Source organism: Protopterus annectens, chromosome 4.part0 (genome assembly GCF_019279795.1).
Source record: "Protopterus annectens isolate FY-2018-M chromosome 4.part0, PAN1.0, whole genome shotgun sequence".
Taxonomy (NCBI): Eukaryota; Metazoa; Chordata; order Ceratodontiformes; family Protopteridae; genus Protopterus; species Protopterus annectens.
In genome coordinates, this window is record NC_056733.1 from 461,407,314 (window position 1) to 461,432,332 (window position 25,019).

The 25,019-nt window shown below is 39.8% G+C and overlaps 1 protein-coding gene and 1 long non-coding RNA gene across 2 annotated transcripts; both read left to right on the top strand.

Moving 5' to 3' along the window:
- Window positions 1-3,590: 3,590 nt before the first annotated feature.
- Window positions 3,591-15,695, top strand: LOC122799373 (polyubiquitin-like). Its single transcript, XM_044068380.1, has 2 exons — window positions 3,591-3,737; window positions 13,063-15,695. The coding sequence occupies exon 2, from the start codon at window positions 13,066-13,068 to the stop codon at window positions 13,573-13,575; it is 510 nt and encodes a 169-aa protein (XP_043924315.1). The 5' UTR covers window positions 3,591-3,737; window positions 13,063-13,065; the 3' UTR covers window positions 13,576-15,695.
- Window positions 15,696-15,848: 153 nt separating this feature from the next.
- Window positions 15,849-19,815, top strand: LOC122799374. The gene is made up of 3 exons (XR_006364464.1): window positions 15,849-15,954; window positions 16,754-16,833; window positions 19,047-19,815. It is a non-coding gene; the product is annotated as an uncharacterized LOC122799374 (long non-coding RNA).
- The last annotated feature ends 5,204 nt before the right edge of the window (window positions 19,816-25,019 follow it).

Consider the following 25,019-nt stretch of genomic DNA (forward strand, 5'->3'; position numbering starts at 1 on the left):
GTAACAGGAACTAAAAACAAAGCCCAGGGATCAGCAACTCTGAAACTGGACTACTCTAGTTCAGTAAGGCGGAAAACAAGAGATTTTTTGTTTTTATTACAGAGACAAGGAAAAACAGACAGTAAATGCTGTAAGTCGGCTAGCGACTTTAGTGTGTAGCCTACAGAAACAATTTGCAACAATTAGTAACTTAAAGTGCAATAAACAGTGTAAAATGCAGAAATCACTTAAAGTAGCAATAAAACAGGCTAAAATGCAGCTAGCTTAAATAACAGTGGAAAGCCACAAAAATACTTATATCTGGTAGAAAGTCACTCTTTTAGCTCTCTGCTTGGATCACTCTGCAGGCCACCACGAGGATCTGTGCTGAGTTGGTACAAGCTGGAAAAACGCGTGTTTAGCGTTTTTTATAGCAGGGGCTGAAAGGAGCTAGGAATTGGCCCAAAACAACCAATGGACTACTAGTTTCTGGCTGAAACTTCACCAAATCGGACAGAAAGGCCGCTCAGTGCTTCCCACTCCCACTGGTAAGCAAAGAAACTTCCCTCCTCCCTAATAAGGCAATGGATCAGTAACAGGAACTAAAAACAAAGCCCAGGGATCAGCAACTCTGAAACTGGACTACTCTAGTTCAGTAAGGCAGGTAAACAAGAGATTTTTTTTTGTTTTATTACAGAGACAAGGAAAAAAACAGACAGTAAATGCTATAAATGCTGTAAATCGGCTAGCGCACTTTAGTGTGTAGCCTACAGAAACAGGTTGCCCCTGGTGTGGGTGTGGATAAGTTGATCCAGGGCATTGGAGTTTATGAACTCCAGAAAGCGTTGAGCTAAAGAGTTGGTACACGAGTAGTTTTCCCAGTTAATGGTGGGGTAGTTGAAGTCGCCCATTATTAAGGTGTTTGGTTGAACTCTAATATTTTCCAGTACATCAAGAAAACAGGAGTGGGAATCCTGGGGCATGGTGGGGGATATGTAGCAAGCTACAATCTGGATTGCAGTTTTGCCCAGAGTTAGTTGCACTTGGATAACCTCGGATGCATTATGCTGAGCAACTAGCCTGGAAGTGTGGATATCATTAATGAATATGGACACACCTCCGACTTTGGTGTTTCGGTCCAGGTTACATGGCCGAAAAGTGTGGTATGAGTTATAGCCTGGTAGTGCAGGGGTGCTCTCTGGAGCCTTGAACCAGGTCTCAGTCACTGCACAGATATCGATGTTCTCCATTTTCAGGAGTGCCTCGAGTGAGTGCATTTTGAGATTTAGACTTCTAGCATTGAGTAGCATTACCCTCAGTTTTTGCTTGCTTGTTCCTGTTACGGTGGTGAATTTGTTATTTGAACCTTGCCTAAAAAAGGCACTATAGGGGCAGCAAGAGCCTTAGCCAGTATCCGGAATCCCAGGGGCGACAGGTGCAGGCCATCTGTGGCAAAGCATCATGGTCTGTCGACCATGTCATCCCAAGCAAACAGATACTGGATCCCCTTAGAATGACACCAGAAGCTTAGCCAATTGTTGAAGTCAATCATTTTGTCCTTGTACTGTGGTATAATTCGGGGCGATGGCAGAATGCTACTCGGGGCTAGGGTCATACCTGCCTGGGCTACAAGATCAGAGAGCTCTTCCATGTCTCTTTTCATGTAGTCCAGGGAGGTACGTCTCAGGTCATTCACACCGACATGGACAATGACAGAGTCATATTTGTACTTGTTATGGAGTGACCTGAGGGCATGGGTTATGTGGCGGATCCTGGCACCTGACAGGCAGCTGACAGTAACCTTCTCCTTGTTTAGCCTGATGAGTGGAACATCAATGTGCCCGACTATAGAGTCACCTGTGACTAGTGTGTTGGGTACATTGTTTTGCCTTATTGGCTGTAGTTGAGTGGCATGCTGAGTCTGTGGGCTATGTGTCATTTTGGTTGTGTTGTGGGATGGAGGTTGCTTGTGTTTCTGCTTTGGAGGTCTTTGTTGTTTAGACAGATTATTATTGAGAGCCTCCATGAATGTTTTTGTGATACTATGTGTGGATTTTGGTGGTGTAGATTTAGTGAGACTAAGTGATGAGTGTGGTGTGGTGCAAATGTTTACCTTCTCCTCATGACTGTCAAGTTCAGTCTTGGTTGGAGAGAGCTTTACCTCCAGTTTGGCTAGATAAGTGCATCTCTCACAGGTTGTAGTGTTGGGTGGTAAGGGGAAAGGGTTGTCTGTGTACATGAGACAATTTCTACATTGCCTCAAGATGCCCAGATTCATCAGATAGACAGGAGAGAACACTGGGAGCTGCCCCTTCGACATGCCTGAATAAAAAACTATTTTCCTCTAGATAAGTGAGGAAAGTGAGTACAAGAGCTGTTTTCTCTAAGCAAGTGAGAAAAGTTAGTACAAAAACTGTTTTCCACTAGGTAATGAGGAAGATTGAGTGCTATAGTAATTAGTAGCTTATTTAGTGCTTACAAGTTCTGAACAAGTGCTGAGCATGAATAAGAAAATTTAAGTGCTAAAACTAAGAATCTGTATCTGCACTATACGAGTTACAGTACAGAAACAAGTTCAGGCTTTCAAATCAGAAAGTTGAGAGAGATGGAAGAGATTGTCCAAACTGCCAATAACTACAATTTCTGGGCCAGAACCACTCCTTATGTGGTAGACAGGTTACCTAGTGCTTACCACTCCCACTGATAAGCTAGAAGGCTTCCCTCCAACACAGAAAGGCTTGGGGGGCTCAGAAGCTTACATTCATTCATTTAAACAGCTGCAGTTGATTAAATGAATGAATGCCAGTATGCTGATAATAGGTGAATGCTGGCAATACATTGAAATTACTGATAGTGCCTCCAACAGCTTGTGCCCGGGGCAGCTGCTGCCTTTTGTCCACCCTAGCTACAGCTCTGGCAAGATGCAGCTATGTGATGTTGTATCATATGCATGATTGAGCATTGACTTGGCCATGCTAACCTGCCTTCCTTGCCATGAATGTCATGTCAGTCACACTTCCTATTGCAGTGCTGTTATAGCCATTGGACAGCTAACATTGCTTCTCCCATTAGCACTACACTTCTCTTTATTTATGCAGTCCTTTGGCTGTCCCTCCAGTGCTGTTATTGCCTACATGTCTGATCAGCTATGTTTCTGTTAATGAAGTGACCCCCTCAAAAATTAGGACTGCACAACTGTGCAGCAATTGTCTATGAATGCCAAACATAGTCTGTACCAGACAGATATACACAGTATGCCTCAGCTTTCTTAATCCCAGCCTAAGTAAAGCTGTATAGTAGAGTGGGGTTATAAAATGGACAGAGTAATATGCATCTTGGAATGTAGAACATATTTTACAATTCCTAAAATGTAAATATGAGAAATAACAGTATTTGTTGAATCTTAAATGTGGAGAAATCTGTAGGTAATAATAATAACACTGAAAGTACAACTGTTAGTTGAGAGAAGGCTAAGCTCCCTGCTTTATTTTGTTCTGTATTTGTGAAACTGTAGGCTCAGGAAATGGAAACAGAAACTGATGAGAAGCTTTCTAAGTACCCTCCCCCTTGCAGTGATGAATGAAAACTGTCTGCCCTATAAATACTTCTGCCACGGCAAATTCAAACTAATGGGAGATTTAGAAGAGAAGGATACGGTTTAAGTTTTCTGCAAAATCAAGTGAAACATAACGCTCAGCAAAGACAGAAAGAAAAAAGAAAAGAAAAAAGCAAGTGTTAAAATTTTCAGCATACTAAAGGTATGTTATGTGATACAGTATTTCTGTTGCTTTTGTGAAATAATTTTATTTCTAGTTAAGCTTTCATCTCATCAGTTTTCTTTCTGTTACAAAAATGATTATTATATTTCAGTGCTTTCTGTTGAAAACTAAAAATGCAATTTGCTGGTGCGTGCGTGTGTTTGTGCACGCGTGCATCCGTGTGAGTGTGACTGTGGGTGTTGCACCTAGAAGGCAGCAGCAGAAATTTCCTTGACAAAAAGTGCAGTTACTGTTTATGTACCCTTTGGCTAAAGCTGCATCAGCATTCTTCAGCTTTGTTTGCATGGAAAAAGACATGTTCACTATCTTTTATGTAGCTGTGACTTTTTCTGATATGAAGGTTTGTCAGTTGATGCAAAGGATCATAGTTCTGAGCTGCTGATGAACTTTTCACCGTAGTGTAGTGTCTGATTACCTCAGCCACCATATACCTGATGTGTAGGGTTACCACCTGTCCCACTTTGCGAGGGACAGTCCCTCTTTGGGCAGTTGTGTCCTGCTAAAAAAATTGTAAAAATGGGAAATGTCCTGAGATTTTAGAACAAAATTATTTCCTATATTTTATGTAATAGCTGCATACAACAGTTATTCTGTATCTGAAACACCTAAATGTTATAAGAAACAGAATAATCAACTAAAATGCTACAAGAATAACCTTTTATTTAGGCAAAAAAGTGAAGTTCTCGCCTTTGTACTGGCCGTGGGCATGTTTTGGCCTGCAAAATCTGATATTTGTACCAAAAATGTCCCACTTTGGACATTTAAAAAGGTGGCAGCCCTACATGTGTGACTCTGAACAAGTCACTTAACCAGGCGCTGCCTGTAGGCTGCTCCTGAAAAGAATCCTATGTTTAGTGGGTTTACCCATTCAACAGATAAATAAAAAAGGAATGATAGGCATCTGGCACTGAAGTGCATTCAGTCAGGACTAACAGGTGAATGAAAGGAGGTTTTTGACTTTGGAAATTTAAAATTTCTTGAAAATTGTCAATGTTTAACTTATGTATAATTAAGTACTGAGGTACAAGGGGTCTCCCCCTGCTTGGGGGGGTACAAAATCTATTTTTTCACTTGGTTGAATTTAAATAAGCTTTGGTGAAATTGTCTGACTGACCATAATGTTACTGACTAGAACACGATTGATACATTCTATGCAGTTACTGTCTATAACAGGATTTATAGCACCAAAGCCCAACGTGCTCTGTGTGTTGATAAAAAAAACAGCAATGGGCTGGGCATAATGGCTGGTGGGGGCTTCCTTCTACTGCACCGAATTTAGAACATACAACCACATTGAAATTTAGAATATGGAGGCCAAAGAATATGTTTATCTAGAATGCAAGTACACAGAAAAACAGCAAATGCAGATTTCCCAGCATGTGCGTGTTGTCGATTGTAATCCTGTCTTATCCTTGTCACTAAATGCAGCAGAGCTGTATAAAAGACTTTCGGCCTTTCCTGGTTAGGGGTCGCCACAGCGGAACTCCGGTCCGCTCACGATTGGCAGTGGATTTTCACGGTTCTGAGTTGCCAGCCCAAGGCCCAACCTTCAACGAAGGCACGCCCATTCTCGCTCACACCTACCTGCATGTCCTTAACGTCACTCGACTGTGGGGACATGCAGTCTCCACACAAAAGGCGCTCCAGCCGAGAATCGAATGAGAGAACCTCTTGCTGTGAGGCGACAACGCTAACCGCTGCACCATCGCGGCTTAACATAAAGTGTTTCTCAGAATTAAAGAGGCAAATGGTAATTAGCTTGGGGATAAATGGCTGTTGCATTTAGGTACACCAGTGGGAGATGTAAAACATGAAGCCACTGTTGAATTATCACTGAGCAGAAAGAAGCAGTGGTGGAGAATTCAGAAGGGATGTGAAGAAGTACTGATTTTGTGAAAAGTTGTAGAAAAACAGCATAATTACATGAGGAGATATAACAGGGTAGAACAAAGACACTGGAAAACAAGAGTGAAGCGATGAACAGAAGAAGACATTTAAGCTTCCCTGGAGTAAAGGGAGTATTTACTATCAGAACTGATAGATAAACAGTTTTGCCTTCCAACAGTTCTCTCTGGTTCTGCAGTAAATATGAATGCTGCTGTCTGGTCATAAAAAATCCACACAGCCACATATTCTGAAATGCTTTGTGAGATAGCATGGCAAAACATGGTAATTGACCCCTCAATAACTGTACATGTTTTTGTTGTTCATCAGAAAATTATACAGAGATCACCATGCAAATGCCCTTTATCATTTTCTCACTAATGGTAGATTACATCTCAACTGTACAGATTTTTGTGGAATGTTCAGATTTTTGCCTCATATTTTTGGTCCATTTTTCATCAAACGGTTTTCTGGCAAATTAGTGGCAAATCATTAAAGATTGAAGTTGAAAATAATGACAGAAATTTAAGTTTCAGACTTCATACCCTTCAGAAAATTCATGCTAATGGAAAACCTGCTATCCTATCAACTTTCTAAGTTTGTAAGAGCAATATTTAAAAATTGTCCCTATTTTTTGGGCTTTTCCCCACTTTTATTTATGGCTTTGTCTAGATTTCTTACTCTAAACGTTTGAGGTATGTGGCAGAACTCTGTTTTATTCATTGTTTTAAACTAGAATCATTCTAAGGCTTAGGGTATTATAGGCTGCATTCAGCAAGCAACAGAAATCAGGGCAGGAAGCTCTACTAAGGTTGGTTGGTGCCCTGGGCAGTGCCCTCATTTGGAACCCCCACAGTTTGTAGCTGAAAGGCCTCCTTAGAGCTGGGGGCTAATTTATTATATATGTACATCATACTGCTTTGGCTTTTTGGTGTTTAAACATTTTGTTAACTTTGGTGCAATACCTAAAAAGGGAGTCTTTGGGACAAGCAAACAGCTGTAAGTGTCTACACAACAGCTCTAAACTAAACTGCATCAAGCTAGTTTGCTTAACTGTACCAAATAAATAACATTAGTTCAATTCCTGACACACATACACTGGCTGTCTTGTAAGCAATAGAGATTACATTGCAGCAGGTTAAATGCTCACTGATACCACTTGCAGAGACTGATTGGCACATCCCCTATAGTACTGAGCACACTTCCTAACAGAGTGACCCTGAGGCAGCCGCCCCCTTCACCCTGTCATTGCAGTGCTTTTACTTGGAAAATATGATCAAAGAGAATGTGATCTGATAAAGGGGAGTGATCTGGCATCCTTTGTTTATAGTTTAGAGTTTGGAATTAGAAAATCCACACAACACTTAACAGGTAGGGAATGGCAAATAAATGCAAAAATAAATAAATAAAGTGATATAAGATGAGCTTGAGAGGGTGAGAGGTGCTTTCTCTTTAAGTTAATGAGGAACGTACAGTTCTCGAATTGGCTGTTACTGATACTGCCTCATAAACACCACCAGACATTTACTTGGGGAAGGTTGTGTGGTTCTAGACTTCCCAATACATCAGTAAGGAAGGATTTTCAGATGGATGATGAAAAAAATAACAAAAGCTGTCAAGACATTTACCTTCTGCCTGCATATAATGTTAACGGCTGATTCAGAGTTACTGTTATCCATTAAAGCTCTTTACAGAGAAGTTTAATGTCTGGGTTTGGTGTTAGTGGCCATCATTAAGGCTGGCCTGTAGTATAACAATGGGTTAAGGAAACAAGCTGTTAATGAGTTTTATCCTTCAGATCCAAATTAGATTTTTACAGCTCATTATGACCTGTATTACAGTGTAAACAATGATCAAATTTATATATATATATATATATATATATATATATATATATATATATGTGTGTGTGTGTGTGTGTGTGTGTGTGTGTGTGTGTGTGTGTGTGTATAGCCGGCCTTAGGCATAGGCCGCCTAGGGCGCCGCTCTAGTAGGGGTGCTTTTCCAGTATTTATTTGGTATAGGTAGACTAGGATGGGGGCACCGGGTGGTGTGGTGGGGGGTGCCATGGAGCCCTTTTGCCTAGGGCACCAGTTGACATAAGGCCGCTCCTCTGTGTGTGTGTGTGTGTGTGTGTGTGTGTGTGTGTGTGTGTGTGTGTGTGTGTGTGTGTGTGCGCACGCATGCATGTGTGTGTGCAAAGTTAAAACAGATTGTTAGCACTGAACATTCAATAAAGCAATAAAGCAACGTGACAGTTTTCTAAGCATTTTATTTAATTATTTGTTAACCAATAAAGCCCTCACTTGATTACAGCAACCACATAGATAGTGAGGGACTCAAGCTCTGGGCTATAGGAAACAGTTCATAGCCTTCAGCTACACTAACTTCTGGAAGTACCAACTGTAAGAAGGCATACAGTTCATATTAAGTGACTGTTGTGGTGTAAAATACCAAATATCATGAAATATCATTATTTTCTAGTACTCGGACAACTACATTTTGTAAATTTTCTGGTATTTTCCCACAACTTGACAATCAGTTTGCTGCCTTAAGGCAATAGTGGCATTTTATGTCAGTATGCAGGAAGGAAAAGCAGACTCACCCTGCAACAAAGAGAATGTGGAAACAGTATAAAAAGGAGCCTTAATAGCTGATTAAGTAGTTTTGGTTCTGTTTGCCACATGTCATGTGATGCTGTTTGACAGACACCAAATACTTTTTCTAGTGTAATACTGAGTCATTTTCTTTTCCAAAAAGTAATATTTTTTTAATTTAAGATATATATAAATGAAACATTTACAGATAACAGAAGTGGATTTCACTGTCAGCTGACACAGCTCGCACAAGTAGTTACTTAGAAACTAGCCACAGAGCATATCAGCTGATTGAATGGAGGCTACAGGACTTGCATTCATCTCAATGAAGCAAAGATGGGGGCATACCTCTCCATTGTCCAGATTTTCTCAGAATGTCCAGATTGTTGTCTCATATTTTAGGTCTATTCCACATAAAATGTGTGGTTTTCTGGCAATCTCTAAATAATGACATACATTTGAGTTCCAGACTTCATATCCTTCAGAAAATGCATGCTAACACACATCCTGTTATTCTAGCAACGTTCTAAGTTTGTAAGAGCAATAATGAAAATCTGTTCACTCACCAGGATGGACAAGGAGAAAGTAATGGTCAGCTGCCTGTCCGGTGCCATGATTCGCCAAATCACGCATGCCGTCGGGTCTCTCAGCAACAAATACCGTTATGACTCTGTCATAGTTCATGTTGGTGTGAATGACCTGAGACATACCTCACTGGACTATATGAAGAGAGACATGGTCAGGCTCTCTGAGTTTGTGTCCCAAGCAGGTATGTCCTGGGCCTTGAGCAGCATACTATCCTCACCTAGAATTATGCCACAGTATAAACAAAAAATGATTGATTTCAATAATTGGCTTAGTTTTTGGTGTCATTCCAGTGGGATCCAGTTCATGTCTGCCTGGCAAGCCATAGTTGATGAACCTCACTGCTTTGCCAGAGACGGTTTGCACCTGGCACCCCTAGGCTTTTGGCTGCTGGCAAAGGCTTTTGCCTCTCCCAAAGTGCTTTTTTAGCAAGGTCTCAGAAACAACATTACGGATGTGAAATTAACCAATCAGAACAAAATAAGGGCCGTGCTGCTAAATGCTAGGAGCTTAAACCAAAACCTGCACTCCCTGGAAGCACTTCTGTCACTAGAAGATGTAGATGTCTGTGCAGTTACAGACATCTACATCTTCTAGTGATTGATTTAGATGTCTTTGTAGTCACAGAAACCTGGTTTAAGGCCTCAGAAAGTTCCCTGGCCCTGCAAGGCTACAATGCCTTCCACACATTTAGACCGCAAAATGAATGTGTGAAAACCAAAAGAGGTGGTGTTTCAGTCTATATTAGAGATAAATTCACCTCACATCTAGTTAGACTGAACAATTCCATGGAGTTACTCCACGTCCAGGTTACAGTGGGTAAGACCCTCATTCAAGTCCTAGCCAGTTATAGATTCCCCACCATGGGTCACAACACCCATGAAGCCTACTTAACCAAACTGAAGACAATCCATACTTTACTGAACACACTGGTTATGGAGGATTTCAATTATCCCACCATCAGCTGGGAAACTTAGTTTACCTCAAACTCGCTAGCACAAAAGTTGCTTGAGTTTGTGAATTCAAATGCCCTGAAGCAAATTGTGTATACATCGACAAGAGGAACAAACATTCTAGATATGGCCCTCACAACATGTTAAATAGGTGCACTGCAGCAACTGTTGGACCCTCATTAGTTAAAAGTGACCACAAATCAGTCACCTTCAAACTGATAGTAACACCAGAACTCACAAAGGGTGAAATCAGATGAAACAACTTCACCAAGGCAAACTATACCCTTCTAGGTAAAGGTATAAATGCATTCCAAGTCCCATCCCAAGCTGAAAGTGGTAAGTATGCCAGAACTTACACTAAAGCCCTGTGCAATCACTTGCATAACTGTATAAACTCGGCTGCATCATATAGAATCGAAGCCAGAGTCCCAAGTAAAATCAAGCTATAATGGTGGACTTCCAGCATCGACAAACTCTACAATAAATGCAAAAAGTTGCTGGCCAAGAAAACAAAGACAAGGACCCAACAATGAAAAAGCACCCTCCTTAGCCTTAACAGGCAAATAAGACAACTTGTCAAATCCTCAAGAGCTCCTTTGAGAGAAACCTAGCAAGTACTGCCAAGGATAACCATAAGGCCTTTTACAGCTATGTATGTAACCTAAAGGGTAGGACCCAAGCATGTGCAGAACTGGTGGCCAATGGTATCACACACACTGAGCCCACAGAAATAGAGAACCTGCTAGCAGATAGGGTTGGAGAAAATTTCACGCCTTTATCCCCTCCTAACTTACAACAAACCCTCCACCAAACTTCCCCCCACCCTACATACCTGAAGAGCAGGTTCTCAAAGCCTTGTCCAAGGCAAAGAACACAACCTCTATGGGAACAGACAACATCCCAGGCTGTCTTCTAAACAGGCTAAAACATGAGCTAGCATCACCACTAATTACCCTTTTCAGCCATAGCCTAGCCACAGACTTTGCTCCTATGGAATGGAGAACAGCTACAGTTATTCCACAAACCCAAAAGTGGCATAACAACAGACACAGGAAATTACAGACTCATAAGCCTGATCAGCCTCATCTGTAAGACCATGGAACGTATCATTATGGACATCATAAATAAAGACATAGGTGACCTCCAAAGCCTGGATCCTACCCAATTTGGCTTCATGAAGGGCAGATCCTGCCTGTTAAATCTGGTGGTTTTCTTTGAAAGTGTGCCCAAGGCCATTGATGAGGGCAAATCTGTGCACACAGCATACCTCAACATGGCAAAGGCTTTTGACACAATCCCACATTCAGGTATTACCGATAAACTTAGCAAGCTGAATGCAGACCCCTTAGTTGTAAAATGGGTAGCCAACTGGCTCACAAACCAGACTCCACATCAACCAGCAGACCTGTTATCAGTGGGGTGCCACAGGGGTCTGTGCTGGGCCCCCTACTGTTTGGTATATACTTCTCAGAAGTTCAGGTCAAAACTAAAGGGCTGTGTCTAACCAAGTCTGCTGACAACTGCAAACTAGATGCAATCACTGAATTCCCAAATGATGTCAGTATACTCCAGGATGGGCTCACACAGGCCAACAACTAGTGTATTAGTCATGGTCTCAAACTGAATGCAAAGAAGTGCATCATCATTCCCTTCAGTACAAAGTCCCTTCACACTATCAAATCAATAACAATACCCTAAGTACCCATGAAGTGGTAAGGTACCAGGGATCAAAGGCTGACCATGACCTTAACTTCGACCACCACGTGTCTACCATTGTAAGGAAACTTTTTCATATAGCTCACTTGATTAGTACAGGCATCACCTCAAGAACAAAAGAAGTTATACCCCCCTATACTCGGCACGCATTCAGCCCATAATTGAGTATAACACCCAATTTGGTATGCAATTAGAGAGACTTCAGAGGTTTCTAACAAAGAAGATCAAGGGCCTCCAGCATGTGCCTTATATGGACTGACTAAAATCCCTGTTACTATACTCCTTATTGTATAGACTTCTTAATGGAGATTTATGCCTCGCCTACAGAGCAACCCAAGACCCAAACCTAATGAACTTACTGCATATCCGTAAATCAAATGGGTCTAGAGCTAGCCATTCCAGGGATTTAAATATGGCCTGCAACTTAAATAGGATATTCTGGAGGGACAGCTTTATCTCCCAGCGACTGCCACATCTTTGGAACAGGCTATCAATTAATGTGAAACAGAGCACCTCTATAACACTGTTCAAAAGGAACCTGGAAGAGTGGATGGGGCACTGTAAATTCTTAATGGGGTAACACCCACAAGCCTCCAGGACATGGACAGTCTTCACTAAATGCAATACTGGGTATTGACTAGTACCTCTACAATATTACATTGGGTTGAAACGGCTAGGCTTAAAAATGACTTCTGGTCAATAGCCTACTAAACTCCTATGATCCTATGTTTGGGTCTTTGTCCCCCATTATTTCAGGCTTTGTCCAGATTTCATGAACTGAGAGGCTGAGAGATGTGGATGGGGGTTGTTGTTATGATGCATCCTAATATCTGTTATAACTTTGTATCAGAACTTTTGGTATTGCTACAGAACTAGATCACAGAAACACTAGGTACTTGATGGTGGAAACAAATAAACATTAACCATTGGAACTGTCGATGTCTATGAGCCTGCAGTGGTGATTCTGAGCTTACTGGATCCCAGGGAACATTTACAGTTGGCCACATGAGGTGCCACTGTACTCCATGGCTCTATGCAGCAGGATAGATCTGCAGCAGCAGACCTAGATGCATTTTTCCAGGAAAAAAATCTACTGCATTTTAATAGCCACTACTCATGTCAGGTGCACTGCAAGGAGTCGCCAACAATGCTGCACACAGTATGATGAGAATAACAAAGAAAAAATACTGTAGTGTGAAGTAAATAAGTAGAGGCAATTAGCTATGCCTCAGCAGGAGTTGAGGTAATGAGCACAGTGTCACTACTGTGTCACAAGACTGGCATTTACTATTCTTTCTTATGAAGTGATACTTTTATGATAACATGGATACAAATATGTTTTGATGAAAGATTTAAGCTATGTGCAAAAGAACATAAACAAAATCAATAAACTTGGAACACAGTTAAATTTTGCTTAAACCAACAAATAAAATTACTTTAAAATAAATGCCTTATTCAATGTGATTTATTATAGTATAGTGCTTGCACACGATAGTAAGTATTGCTTATAGAGACAGATTCCTTAGATATTATGCATCATCTGATACACATTTCTTCTTGCCTAAATAGGAAATGCAGCTGACAGTGAAGTTCATAACTGGAGAGGCGGTCACTCTTAATGTGACTCCCACCATGACGGTAGCACAGGTAAAAGCAGAAATTGAGCGCAAGACTGATGTGCCAAGCAACCAGCAGCAACTTATGGTTCAGAATGGGCAGCCTGTGGAGATGAGGGATAATCAACAGCTGCAGAACTACAGTATCCCTAATGACACTATCATGATTGTGGTAAAGAAGGAGGAGCCAATGATGAATGTCTTTCTGAAAAATGATAAGGGGAGAACAAGTACCTATGCCATTCTCCCAACTCAGAGTGTTTTGGACTTCAAGAGGAAAGTCCAGCAATTAGAGCAAGTCCCTGTGGATCAGCAGCGCCTCATCTATGAAGGGAGTCAGTTGGAAAATGGCAAGAAACTTGGTGACTACAATATCCGCCCAGAGACAACAATGTTCTTAAATTTACGGCTACGTGGGGGTAACCCGCTCCAAGCAAGTGTCTTCATCTTGCAACTGTGGACTTAATTTATTGACTACTAACTGAAAATCAATGTTAGCAACTACTATACTACTTCTTGCAATCCTTGTTTCATAGCTAAAGCCTAATTTTGTGTAGATAAACAGTGAGTGTTTATTACCTGTTAGGGAAGCCCTCACATGTTCTAGTGAAGGTTTTGACTAATTGCTATGGAAGAAGCTAGGGGAGTTATCTTTCCTAATGGAATATCTGTGTTATTTCAGATGGACTGTAAATGTCTTGAATTATACTATGTCAAAATACATTCAAGAGGTTCTGGAATCAGACAATTTCCTAAAAAGTGAAAAAAACACAGATATTATGCCAGGCTAGGGAACATGAATGTGATTTATTGATTTGTATCAGAATGTTGTAAAGAAACAAGGTAACACTCAGAAGTGGATTGTTAAATCTGAGTTTACAGAAGTTCTTACTGTAGTAATTCCTTTTAAATACTCTAGTAGCAAAATAAGACAAAATATGGTTGATGCTACATCTTATCAGATTGGATATCATAGTCTGACATGCAGAAACACTTGTCCTTCTGATAACTTATTATTGGCCTTCTGAAAGACTGCAACAACAGTTAGCTTCAGTGAGCGATGGAGTCCTAACAACACCCCAGATAAGGTGGGTTTCATTAGTGATCTAGGTGCAGGAGGACCTAACCAGAAGGAAAGGTGGAAAGTGGCTAAATTTGGTTATATGTCCCGGGGTGAGGAGGCTAGTCTAAGTCCTACTGCAGGATCATGTGAGGGATAGGCCCAGAACTTCACTTCACCACACAGGGTCTCAGGGGTCCAAACCTGACCAAAGATTTCACACATTCTAACCAAGAATCACAAGTATGCAGAAGCCTTGCACAGCACCTTAGCACAGCCAGACATGGCATCACGCCTGCAAGCCAACGGATGGGAGGTGGTAATAATATTAGAAGCATCACAAACATCTCCAAACCTTGCAGAGGATGACACTCTCTGTCTCGGGTCTCACTTTTCCCTTCTAGCATTGGAACAGGAGGAAATGAATGGACCAGATGCAGACATGGCTTGATAATTTTTTTTGGTGAGGGGCTCTTCTGTTAATAAAACTGTGAATGTATTATACACAAATGTTATTTTTTGTAAGACTTTTTCCCATCCTTTGTGTGTCTAGTCACTTTCTGTAGATGAGTAGAAAACAGTTATTCATTCTTATATTTAATCTCAAGGTACCACAATATGTAAGAGTAAAAAAGACACAAGTAATCACATAGCAACTGTAAGTTATGGCTACTACAGGTTAGGGTTCCATTTTTATTTTAATTGTATGAGATCATTTCTTTTCTAATAAAGATGATATTTTCCTAGCACATGCAATTTGTGCTGAATTTTGCATTATTGCATGTTATGGCTGATATTCCATGAGACAAGATAAATTTCCTAAGCATCCATACACAGACATGGCCACAATGCTGCATATGAATATATTTCTCTTATATTTTTTGCGCATTCAGAAAATAAACATAAACTTCTGATTTGGTGTGGAATGGTATGTTATTAAACCATTTATTGTGCACTCAGTTTATGGTGTAAAAAATGCATGTCTTGCTAGAGCTAATTGTCTGGTGACATTTTCCTTTGCTGTCCTTTGGTGTATCAAAAGCAGGAACCACATTGCCAAGTGCAAATTCATCTCTGCAGTCTAGGCTGTGGCTGTGCTGTACTTAGGGAATTTATACCAACCTGGTGACTGAATAAGCTGTTTTTTACCGACAGTTTTGTGCTGCTTTTTAGTATCTGTTAACCATACAAACTGTGATCATTTTCTGCTGACAGTAAACACAAAGACCCTTGGAACACTGACGTGATCATATAATTTTTTTTGAACAATATATCTTTTTCATGTTGTTAAAACACTTAACTTTTGTTAGACCAATAAAAGGTATTACGTCACATCTGTTTTCCAGGTTCTTTGTGTTGCTTTTTTTTCTGTTAGTGGACCAACACAGCATTTCTTATTTGTTTATTCTTCCACTAACAGTACAGTATTTGAAGAATGTGTATTTAATTTTCACTTGTTTTGTATGAGTTGTGATTATTTGACATGTACTCACAGTCTTATTTTGATTAAAGAAAACAAGATTACATCTTTGTGTGTACTTCTGTGATTTCATCTCATTTTTAGTGTCCAAATAGTGTTGCTTCTGCACCTGAACAAGTCTCCTATGCAAATGTGCCACATTTCAGGATATTATTCATTCATCCATTTCTTCCCATGTCCCTGCAGGTTTTGTATTGATTCACCTCTTTCACCTTTGAACCAGAAGCTGGTGGACCAGCTACACCAGGAATCATCTATATGTAGTGCATTTTCCCTTGCCTGGTGGCCCACGTTGTGGCTGAAAGGTCTGTGAAAGAATGCACTTTTGTTTTTCTGGCAGTCTGTTAATAAACGTCTTCCTGTAATCCAGGGTTTGATTCCCTTAAGTTTCAATAATGCACAATTCTAAGAAAATCCTGCTTAAAATGCAAGCCAGCTAACTAGATATGAACCTGTTTCTTAATTGTAGTCTGTTTGCTAAACCTTCCATAACTCATATTCCCACTTGCTGAGCTAAAGGGGGTTTATTTGTTTATGCTTGATCATTGCACTAGACATCGGACTGCTGCCTTCAACAGTTTGTAAGTGTTCACTGCACCAAGGCCCTAGACAGTCTCTAGTTTCCTAGCAACCCCTTCACAGGGTGTACTGGGGGTGGTTGCCAGAGCAGGTCATACACCAGAAGGGCGTCTCTCAATGAGAAGTTCAAGGACTCATCTGCTGCTCTGCCCTTGTTTTGTTCTTCAGGTCTTCTGCGGGCATTTCCATAACAGGCACATTTTGAAGAACAACTGAACACAGAATAATGAAACAGGGTATTGAAGGAAGGTGTGAAAGACATATGTTTAATTATGCAATGCTTTTTCACACTGTTCCTCAGAGGCTGTATTTTTCTGGATCAAGCATCTGGCAAAATGAGTTGTGCTCAGGCTTATCTTCATAATAGCTGCATATCTGTAGTGACCTGCACACAGACAAGCAGCACTCTGGTTGTGGGAATGGTGTCTTTAGAAGTGGTCTTTGAGAAGTTGCACTAAATCTGCAAAGAATAAAAATGTAAACGTTAGTAACATGGTAAAAGTTTGTGTTCTTTTATTGTTATAGATGAAGAAGAGGCAGACTCCTCCACAGTCTCACATAAGAGATTCGACCAGATTACTCAAATTCAGGAGCAAATGCTTTTGGTACTACTCTTGCAGTTGTTGTAAGAAGGGATTCAGGCTGATATGTTTTTATCTCTAGAAAGAGATCTCTCTTACACTTAGTGGAAAGTGCTATGATTTATGTTGTTTAAACTCAGTATATGTATGATATGTGTTTTCAGTGTTTTGAGTTTCAGTGTTTTGAGTTTTCAAGATTTTGAAGTTTCAGTGTTTTGGTTTCAGTGTTTAGAGTTACAGTGTTTTGAGTTTTCAGTGTTATGAAGTGAATATATATATATATATATATATATATATATATATATATATATATATATATATGTATATCTTCCCTTTAACAGCACCTTAGTACCATAATGCATAACAGAGCAGCACATAAGCACTTTATAAGTGAAATAGTTACTATCCCACTATGTTTATGTGTGTGTGGCATGTGTGCGCATGTGTGTCTCTCTCTCTCTTTATATATGTATATATATATATGGGTCTACCTCCAGACCTCTAAACTCCATTTTTCCAAAAGTGCATTTATTCGAAAATGCACTTTCACAAAAATAGCAATTCAACAAACAGCAAGTGAGGTTGTTGTAGATCACGGTACAGTGGGGATAAGGGAATATTCCCTTTACCCATTGTAGTGCAATCAAGGAGTTAGAATACATAGCGGGGGTGTAGGGGGGATGCAGCCCACATCGGGGTGCAGGAGGGACTTGCCCCCCAGCATAAATGTGTTTACTGTTGTTTTATATATATATATATATATATATATATATATATATATTTTTTTTTTTTTTTTGGTGTTTGTAAAGCAGACATTTGACCAAAAACACTGTACTTCTGTCTGTTTACCAAAGCGATTGATGACCAGTCATCACACAATCACACACACTTAATCTATCTCCTTACCTAATCCTTACTCTACCACTAGCCCACACACATTTACAAACAGAGACACCTACTACACATCCCACGTATCCCACTTAACTTGTTTCAACAAACATACACTCTTCAAAATATCTGTTTGATACAGTGGCTGCACGACCAAAATATATATATATATATATATGTGTGTGTGTGTGTGTGTGTGTGTGTGTGTGTGTGTGTGTGTGTGTGTGTGTGTGTGTGTATGGTTCACTGACACTGGGCTGCAAGTTGATTTGATTGAATGGAATTCAGGTGTTACAAATGAAAGAACATTTGACAGAAAAGTCATTTCATCAAAAATATTCCACACAATACACACACACACATAATATATATATATATATATATATATATATATATATATATATATATATATATATATATATATATATATATATATATATATATATATATCATATATCATAAAAAGTTTTTTTTTTTTTATAGGGGCAAGACCCCCTGCATCCCCAACCCTGAACATATATAGTATTACTCCATGATGTCACACCCGTAGAGTAAAAAAAAACACCACAGATGATGAGACAGTGCTGGGACACAAACAGACTTCCACAGATCTAGGTAGAGAACATGGCAGTACGCATTATCAATCCACACAACATTTTCTAAGTTGCTTCCTTTACAACTCCCGTAATAAAAAAAAAATCTATTGGCTTTTACAATTTCTGATATAAAGACATTTCAGTCAAATGTCGCTTCAGCCATTTGTATCACCTTATTTCTGTGTCAGTTGCTTGGGTATGGTATCCAGAGGGTTCAGAAGGTTGTTTGTAGAAGGAGAAACAGATCAAGACCCCAACATTCAGCTCTGAACTGGAAGCATGACAGAGGTCTCTGATCACTAGTGAAAGTTCTGACAGAGCGTTGGATTTGCCAGAACCAGAGAAGTGATGGTAAGGAATTTGAGTATTTCACTTGTGAAATCCTTGGTGGTAAGAGAGTTGTGTTGTGCTTATTGTATAAATTTCCCAAAGGACAGATTCTTGTTCTGAGAGAAAGATTGGTATTCAAAGAGACTCTTCATTTTTCCTAACACTGTTTCACTGGGACCCTGAAAAGTTTTAAGTGTCCTTTATGAGCACTGCTGCTGATATGGCTACCAAATTGAACTTTTTATCACTGAGAGGTGCTCTTTTGGCTTTGCTTCACCTGTTGTTACATTTTTAATAACGTTTGTATAAAGACAGGCTATTTTTATGTTGTACACAATAAAATACTGTTTTTTGTTTTGAGAAATGCTGTGTGCTGTTTCAGAATATTACCACAGTTAGAATTTCTGTTTCTACCTGTTGCAGACAAACCATGTACTGAATTACCCATAACCAGTGAGAAGGATTTGTGCACCAATATTCTATTTCCAGCACTGAGGAGCTGATGGAAGCAGTGCTGAAGTATCTTTTTTTGTTCTTGGGAGAAGGATATATGATGACCACCCTGAAAAAAATTGCTGCAGATCATAGCAACGGCTGCAAAGTGATGGTGGCAGTAATCAAATCAATGGCATAAGTGATGACCATTCCTCCACTCAAGCTCTCAACAACACTGAAAACTAGAAGCTTAATTAATAACTTTTGAAAGGACTGCCAACCAGGAAGGTTGGGACCGCTGCAGCTGGGCCTGTATCCTGCCAGGACATCTCACAATGGAGCTCCTGTGTGAACATATCCAGCTCAGACTGCAGCTTATTGTCCAGGGCTAGAATCGCCACAGAGGCCCAAGCTCTTAAGTTCTCTGAGCGGGCTTTCTCCAAAAGTAAGATAGATAGGGTATAACTGTTTGAAATAAAGAATATTTTCAAATGTTGATTAGACCTAGAGGGAATTAACAGCAATGACGAACATTTCAGAGATAGCATTTAGAAGGGCTGTGCCAGCAATTATCAAAAAATAGGTATGTCAAGCCAACCTCCAAGATGTCAAGAACTCTGTAATACTCTGTAATACTGGTAGACAAAATACTATGGTACCAAATGTGCTTAAGGAGATGTCTTTTAAAGTAATTGTTAAACTGTAAATAAAAGGGCATGTCTTCTACTCTTTAAAATTGATGTAGACCACCACCACAGTATGTTGAACGGCTGTTTTTGAGCAATGGTAGCAGTCTTATTCATGCTCTATACCTGTATAACTCATTTGCATAATTACTACTCAACACCTGCCTGCTTGGTATACAGTTATGCACTCTTCTACAGTCCTGGTGTACAACTGTCGAAGAAACAGGAGCTGTTGTTCTCTTGCTTTTCCCTTTGCACCCCCATACCATTCATCTGCATCTTGCTGAAAAAATATCTTTTTTAAAAAATTAAAAAAGGAGATGAGAGAATCCTCCCTTAAAAAACAGCAAGTTGGATAAACAGAATAAATGGTTTAGTGACTATGTATATTTTTAGTTGTACTATGGTATTGTCTGTTTGTATATCTCACTTGTGGTTTCACAGGTGAAAGATAGCTTGTAAAATTTCCTATAAATTCATATACAATCCCCAGGCCTAATATATTCTGTATACACACACATACGCACACACGCACACACACGAACACACACACACACACACACACACACACACACACACACACACACACACACACACACACATCGTACATCTCAACTTGCAGACCCTGAAAATAGGAACAAAGCTTCTTGAAAAGTAGGTACAGTCAGCTAAAAAGCTGTACACCTGATTAGCATAAAATGTGAATTCTAATAACTCATAGCTCCTCACACTTTTAGTAGGACTGTGGGATATTACTTAGAAACACAAGTTTAAAAAACTGAAAAAGAGTAAAATATAAGCATTTTATTAAAGACACTAAAATCTGTAGACTTTGATATATGATATTGCAAAATCTACCTCACACTTTCTTTCTGAAAAAGGGGGGTGTAACATGTGGGTCCTCCTTTAAATTACTGATGCCTCTAATATTTTGGACATGGTGTAGTTTGGTTTTCTGTGATCTAAACAGCTTCAAAAGTGTGTCGGTGAGTGAGGGTCATAAATTGTCTGTAGTAGTAAATGTACATCATAGGAAAGAGTAAATCATGCCTGAAAATAGGAACATTCCTCCAAAATAGGTAAAGTTGAGAAGTCTGTTTCATTCAGTTGTGCATCATGCAAGACAGAGACTATTCCAGCAAGCAATAAACACTAAGCAGGAACCAACCAGTGCAACTAAGGGCTCATAAACTCAGATGACTTTACAAATATGCTCACCTAGGTAGCATTGACATTCAATCTGCCAGTATGTATTTAAATATAGTAGGAAACCATATACTCAAGTAGAGGAACTTCTGAATATGAAGGGAACATGCAGACTTCACATAAAAAACACCTCAGATAAGATTTGAACTAGGACTCCCGAGTATTGTGAAGGTGCATTTCTAACTGGTATGACACCATGGTAACAATGGGTCTACTTTGTTTGAGGGAAAACAGAACTGCTTTAATTTCTTACAGGTGCTAAGTCGAGTGCACAAATCATCTGGATGACATTGACAATGACATTGGTAATCTCCAAACTCTGGACCCTACCCAATTCGGGTTTGTAAAAGGCAGATCATGTCTCCTAAACTTGATAGACTTTTGTGAAGCGGTCACCAAAGCCGTAGATGAGTTGAAGGTGGTTCACACAGCCTTTCTACATCTCGCCAAGGCTTTAAACACAATCCCCCACTCTGGAATTATAGACAAATTCACTAAACTCAGTACAAATCCCTATGTCACAAGATGGGTTGCCAAATGGCTCACTGACAGAACCCACACTGTGAAAGTAGCAGACTCTAAATCCAACTTCAGACCAGTGACAAGTGGAGTACCACAGGGTTCAGTCCTAGGTCCTCTCCTGTTTGGTATCTACTTCTCTGAAGTACAGGCTAACACAGAAGGTCTTTGGCTGACAAATTTCGCAGATGGCTGCAAAATAGGAGCCATAATCAAAACTCCTAACAATGTGGACATCCTACAAAAGGGCCTCTGAGACAGATGCCTGGTGTCAAAGCCATGGCCTCAAGCTCAATGCTAAAAAGTGCATTGTCATCCCTTTAGGTAAAAACTCACCCATGAACTACCACATAGGCGGTAGTCTGCTTAACACCAAAAGTGTGATAAGAGACCTTGGGAAGTGGACAGTAGTTTCTCCTTTGATAATCACATTGCCACAGTAGTCAGGAAATCCTTCTACATGGCACACCTCATCACAAAAGGTTTCTCATCCAGGAAAAAAGAGGTCATTGTTCCCCTCTACTCATCACTCATTAGACCCATTATAGAGAACAACACCCCTTTTGGTATGTACCTCACAAGACATCTACAACAACTGGAAAGGCCACAGAAATATCTCACAAAGAGGATTACCGGCCTCAAACAGATGCCCTACGCAGACCGTCTCAAAAAACTACAGCTGTACTCTGTCGCATATTGCCTACTCAAAGGCGATCTCTGCCTAACATACAAAGCTATGTCAAACCCAGAGCTGTTGGACATGCTCCACGTAAAGAAATCCCAATCCCTCCAAGCTACATGCTCTAGGGACCTAAACCTTGTCACCACAATAAACAGAACATTCTGGAGGGATAGATTTCTGTCCCAGAGACTTCCCATATTCTGGAACAAACTACCTATCTATATCAAACAAAGCTCCTCATTAGCACTCTTCAAGAAAACTCTTGATGATTGGATGGGAAATAGGAAATTCACCCCGGGGATCTCTTCTGTGGCTCTGCTTGACAGGGGCACAGGAAAATCCTTTTCTTGGGTGGCAAAAGCCAAGGTACCATTTGGTTAGGCTTATATAGGCCCTAGGGCCAATAACCTAGTACCTACCTATGAACCTATGGATACATCTACTCAAGGGTTAGCGGGTTTCATAAAAAAACACCATATAAAGCATTTGTTGTAGAAAGGCAACCTCCTTTATGCCCTGTGTGTGTGTGTGTGTGTGTGTGTGTGTGTGTGTGTGTGTGTGTGTGTGTGTGTGTGTGTGTGTGTGTGTTAGTGGTTTTTGTAATGCACATGTTTACTAAATGGCTACATTCAGTCTGACTACTGACCCCTGTCCACAGCTGCCCCTATATATTTTACATTTAGTCTGACTGGTAGCCTGCATTTCTCCTTTGACAGGCCCTGAAATCAGCTTCTCCTATATATTTTACATTCAGTCTGATTGGTGTCCTGCTTTACTCCTTTCCCACCCTTATTTCCAGCTGCCCCTCTATATTTTACATTTAGTCTGATTAATGGCCCACTTTGCTCCTTTCCCACCCCTATCTCCAACTGCCCCAATATACTTTACTTTTATACTGCCAAAACAACTCCCTCATATCATGTAATATTTTCATTGAACTTAAGTCACCCCATGTCTGCTAACTTGCATTCACATGGCAATAAGCTGGTGTCCTCTTAGCTTATAATGCATTACTTTCTACTAAGGTATAAATCTTTACAAAAGCATAGCTCTGTTCAATCACATCTGTTGATATTAGAAACTATGGCTTAGTGATAATCTAATATGTACAGATACCCAGGAAAATGATGCAGAAAACAACAATTCAGCACAGGTACCACTCCACAGCTGTTTGTTAAGTGCTTTCATCTAAAATAAATGTCAGACTTCTTCAGAATAAAATTACAAAGAAAGCACTGACTTCAAATACACAATTCTCTCCTCTCATTGGTCAAACACTCACATAGGGACACTCCAAGCTCAGTTATTTAAAACCAAGATAATGGTAAAACCATACAATAACATAAAAATATGTAAAATATGAAATATAAAAAAAAGTAATAAATTATAAAAAAATACAGAGATTTAAACTTTAGCAAAGGTCACACAGACATTCTGTCATTAAGCCAAGGTGGTTTACAAGCATTGGTTTTAATCTGCCACTTCAACTCTTGATAATCCAGGAAATCATCAGTGGGTCCCCCTTGAGGGCCCAAGTCCACATGGTCAATACCACAAAACATATACTTGTGAGTGGAATAGATTTTAATGTGTCTATAAAGGGCATTATTCTCATTTTTATGCCCTATATCATATATGTGCTGATAAATCCTTTGTCTGAAAGCCCTCTTGGTCTTCCCCACATAAAAACTGTCACAGGACTAGTACAGAGTCACATATACCATACCCTTGGAGAAGCAATAGTATTTTTTAGATGATTTAATAAAACCAAAATTCTTGATTTTAATTTTCTCCGTATTAACTATAAATGGGCACTGTGGGCATCTCCCACATTTAAAACTCCCACCATTTATTGGCATAACAGAGTTTTTCTCCAACAGCCCCTTAAAAGAAATGTCCTTTTTGTAAACAATAGCTGGCTTGTTGCCCAATAGAGCAGCAACTGTGGGATCCATTCTAAAAATTGTCCAATATTTCATAATAATCTCTTTAATATCATAGAAGTCTATATTAAAGGGCAAAATTAAAGCTTTATGAAATCCATCAGTTGCACTGGTGGCCCCCTATGAGTACCATCAATTTCCGAGTACTACAATGCCCTAAAAACCCCATCAGTCCTTTTCCTCTTAACCTCACTAGCTATGTTGCCCACAAATGAGTCTGGGTAAACTCGTTGCTTTAACATGCCTGTCAAGACCCTATATTCCTCTAAAAATTCATCACTATCCAACACCATTCTGGCTAGCCTAACAAACTGCCCCTTTACTAGGGCTCTCTTTCGATGTATAGGATGCCAGCTATAGAAATGCAAAAGAGAGTTAGAGTATGTGGGTTTCCTGTACAAATGTGAGGTGAATGTTTTTTTTGTCATATGTTTGTTTTTCTTAGTAGTCACATCCAAATAGTTAAGTTTGTCTTTGTCAACAGACATGGTGAAATTCAGAAAAGATGTAGTCTCATGAATATATTGAAAAAAACTCTGTAATCTATCGACAACTCCTTTCCAAAACAACACTATGGCATCCAGGTAATGGCCATATTAGCCCCAGCAATCATTAAATGGAGAATTTAAAACAAAAAGGTCTTCCCAGTGTGCCAAAACTATATTGGCAAAAACAGGTGTGCAACAAGCGCCCATGGCCACCCCCCATCTTTGTCTAAACAACTGTCCATCAAAAATCAAGAAGTTATTTTCCAACACTAGTTTCATACAAGTTCTTATTGTCAATGTAGTATTGTGCCCCATAGTAGTGTTAGTACATAAACACTCAGAGAACCATTCTATTCCTTGATCATGGGGTAGGACAGAGAAAAGATCACAAATGTCAATGGTTACCATTAGCAGATTATCATCGTGTATGTCCTTGC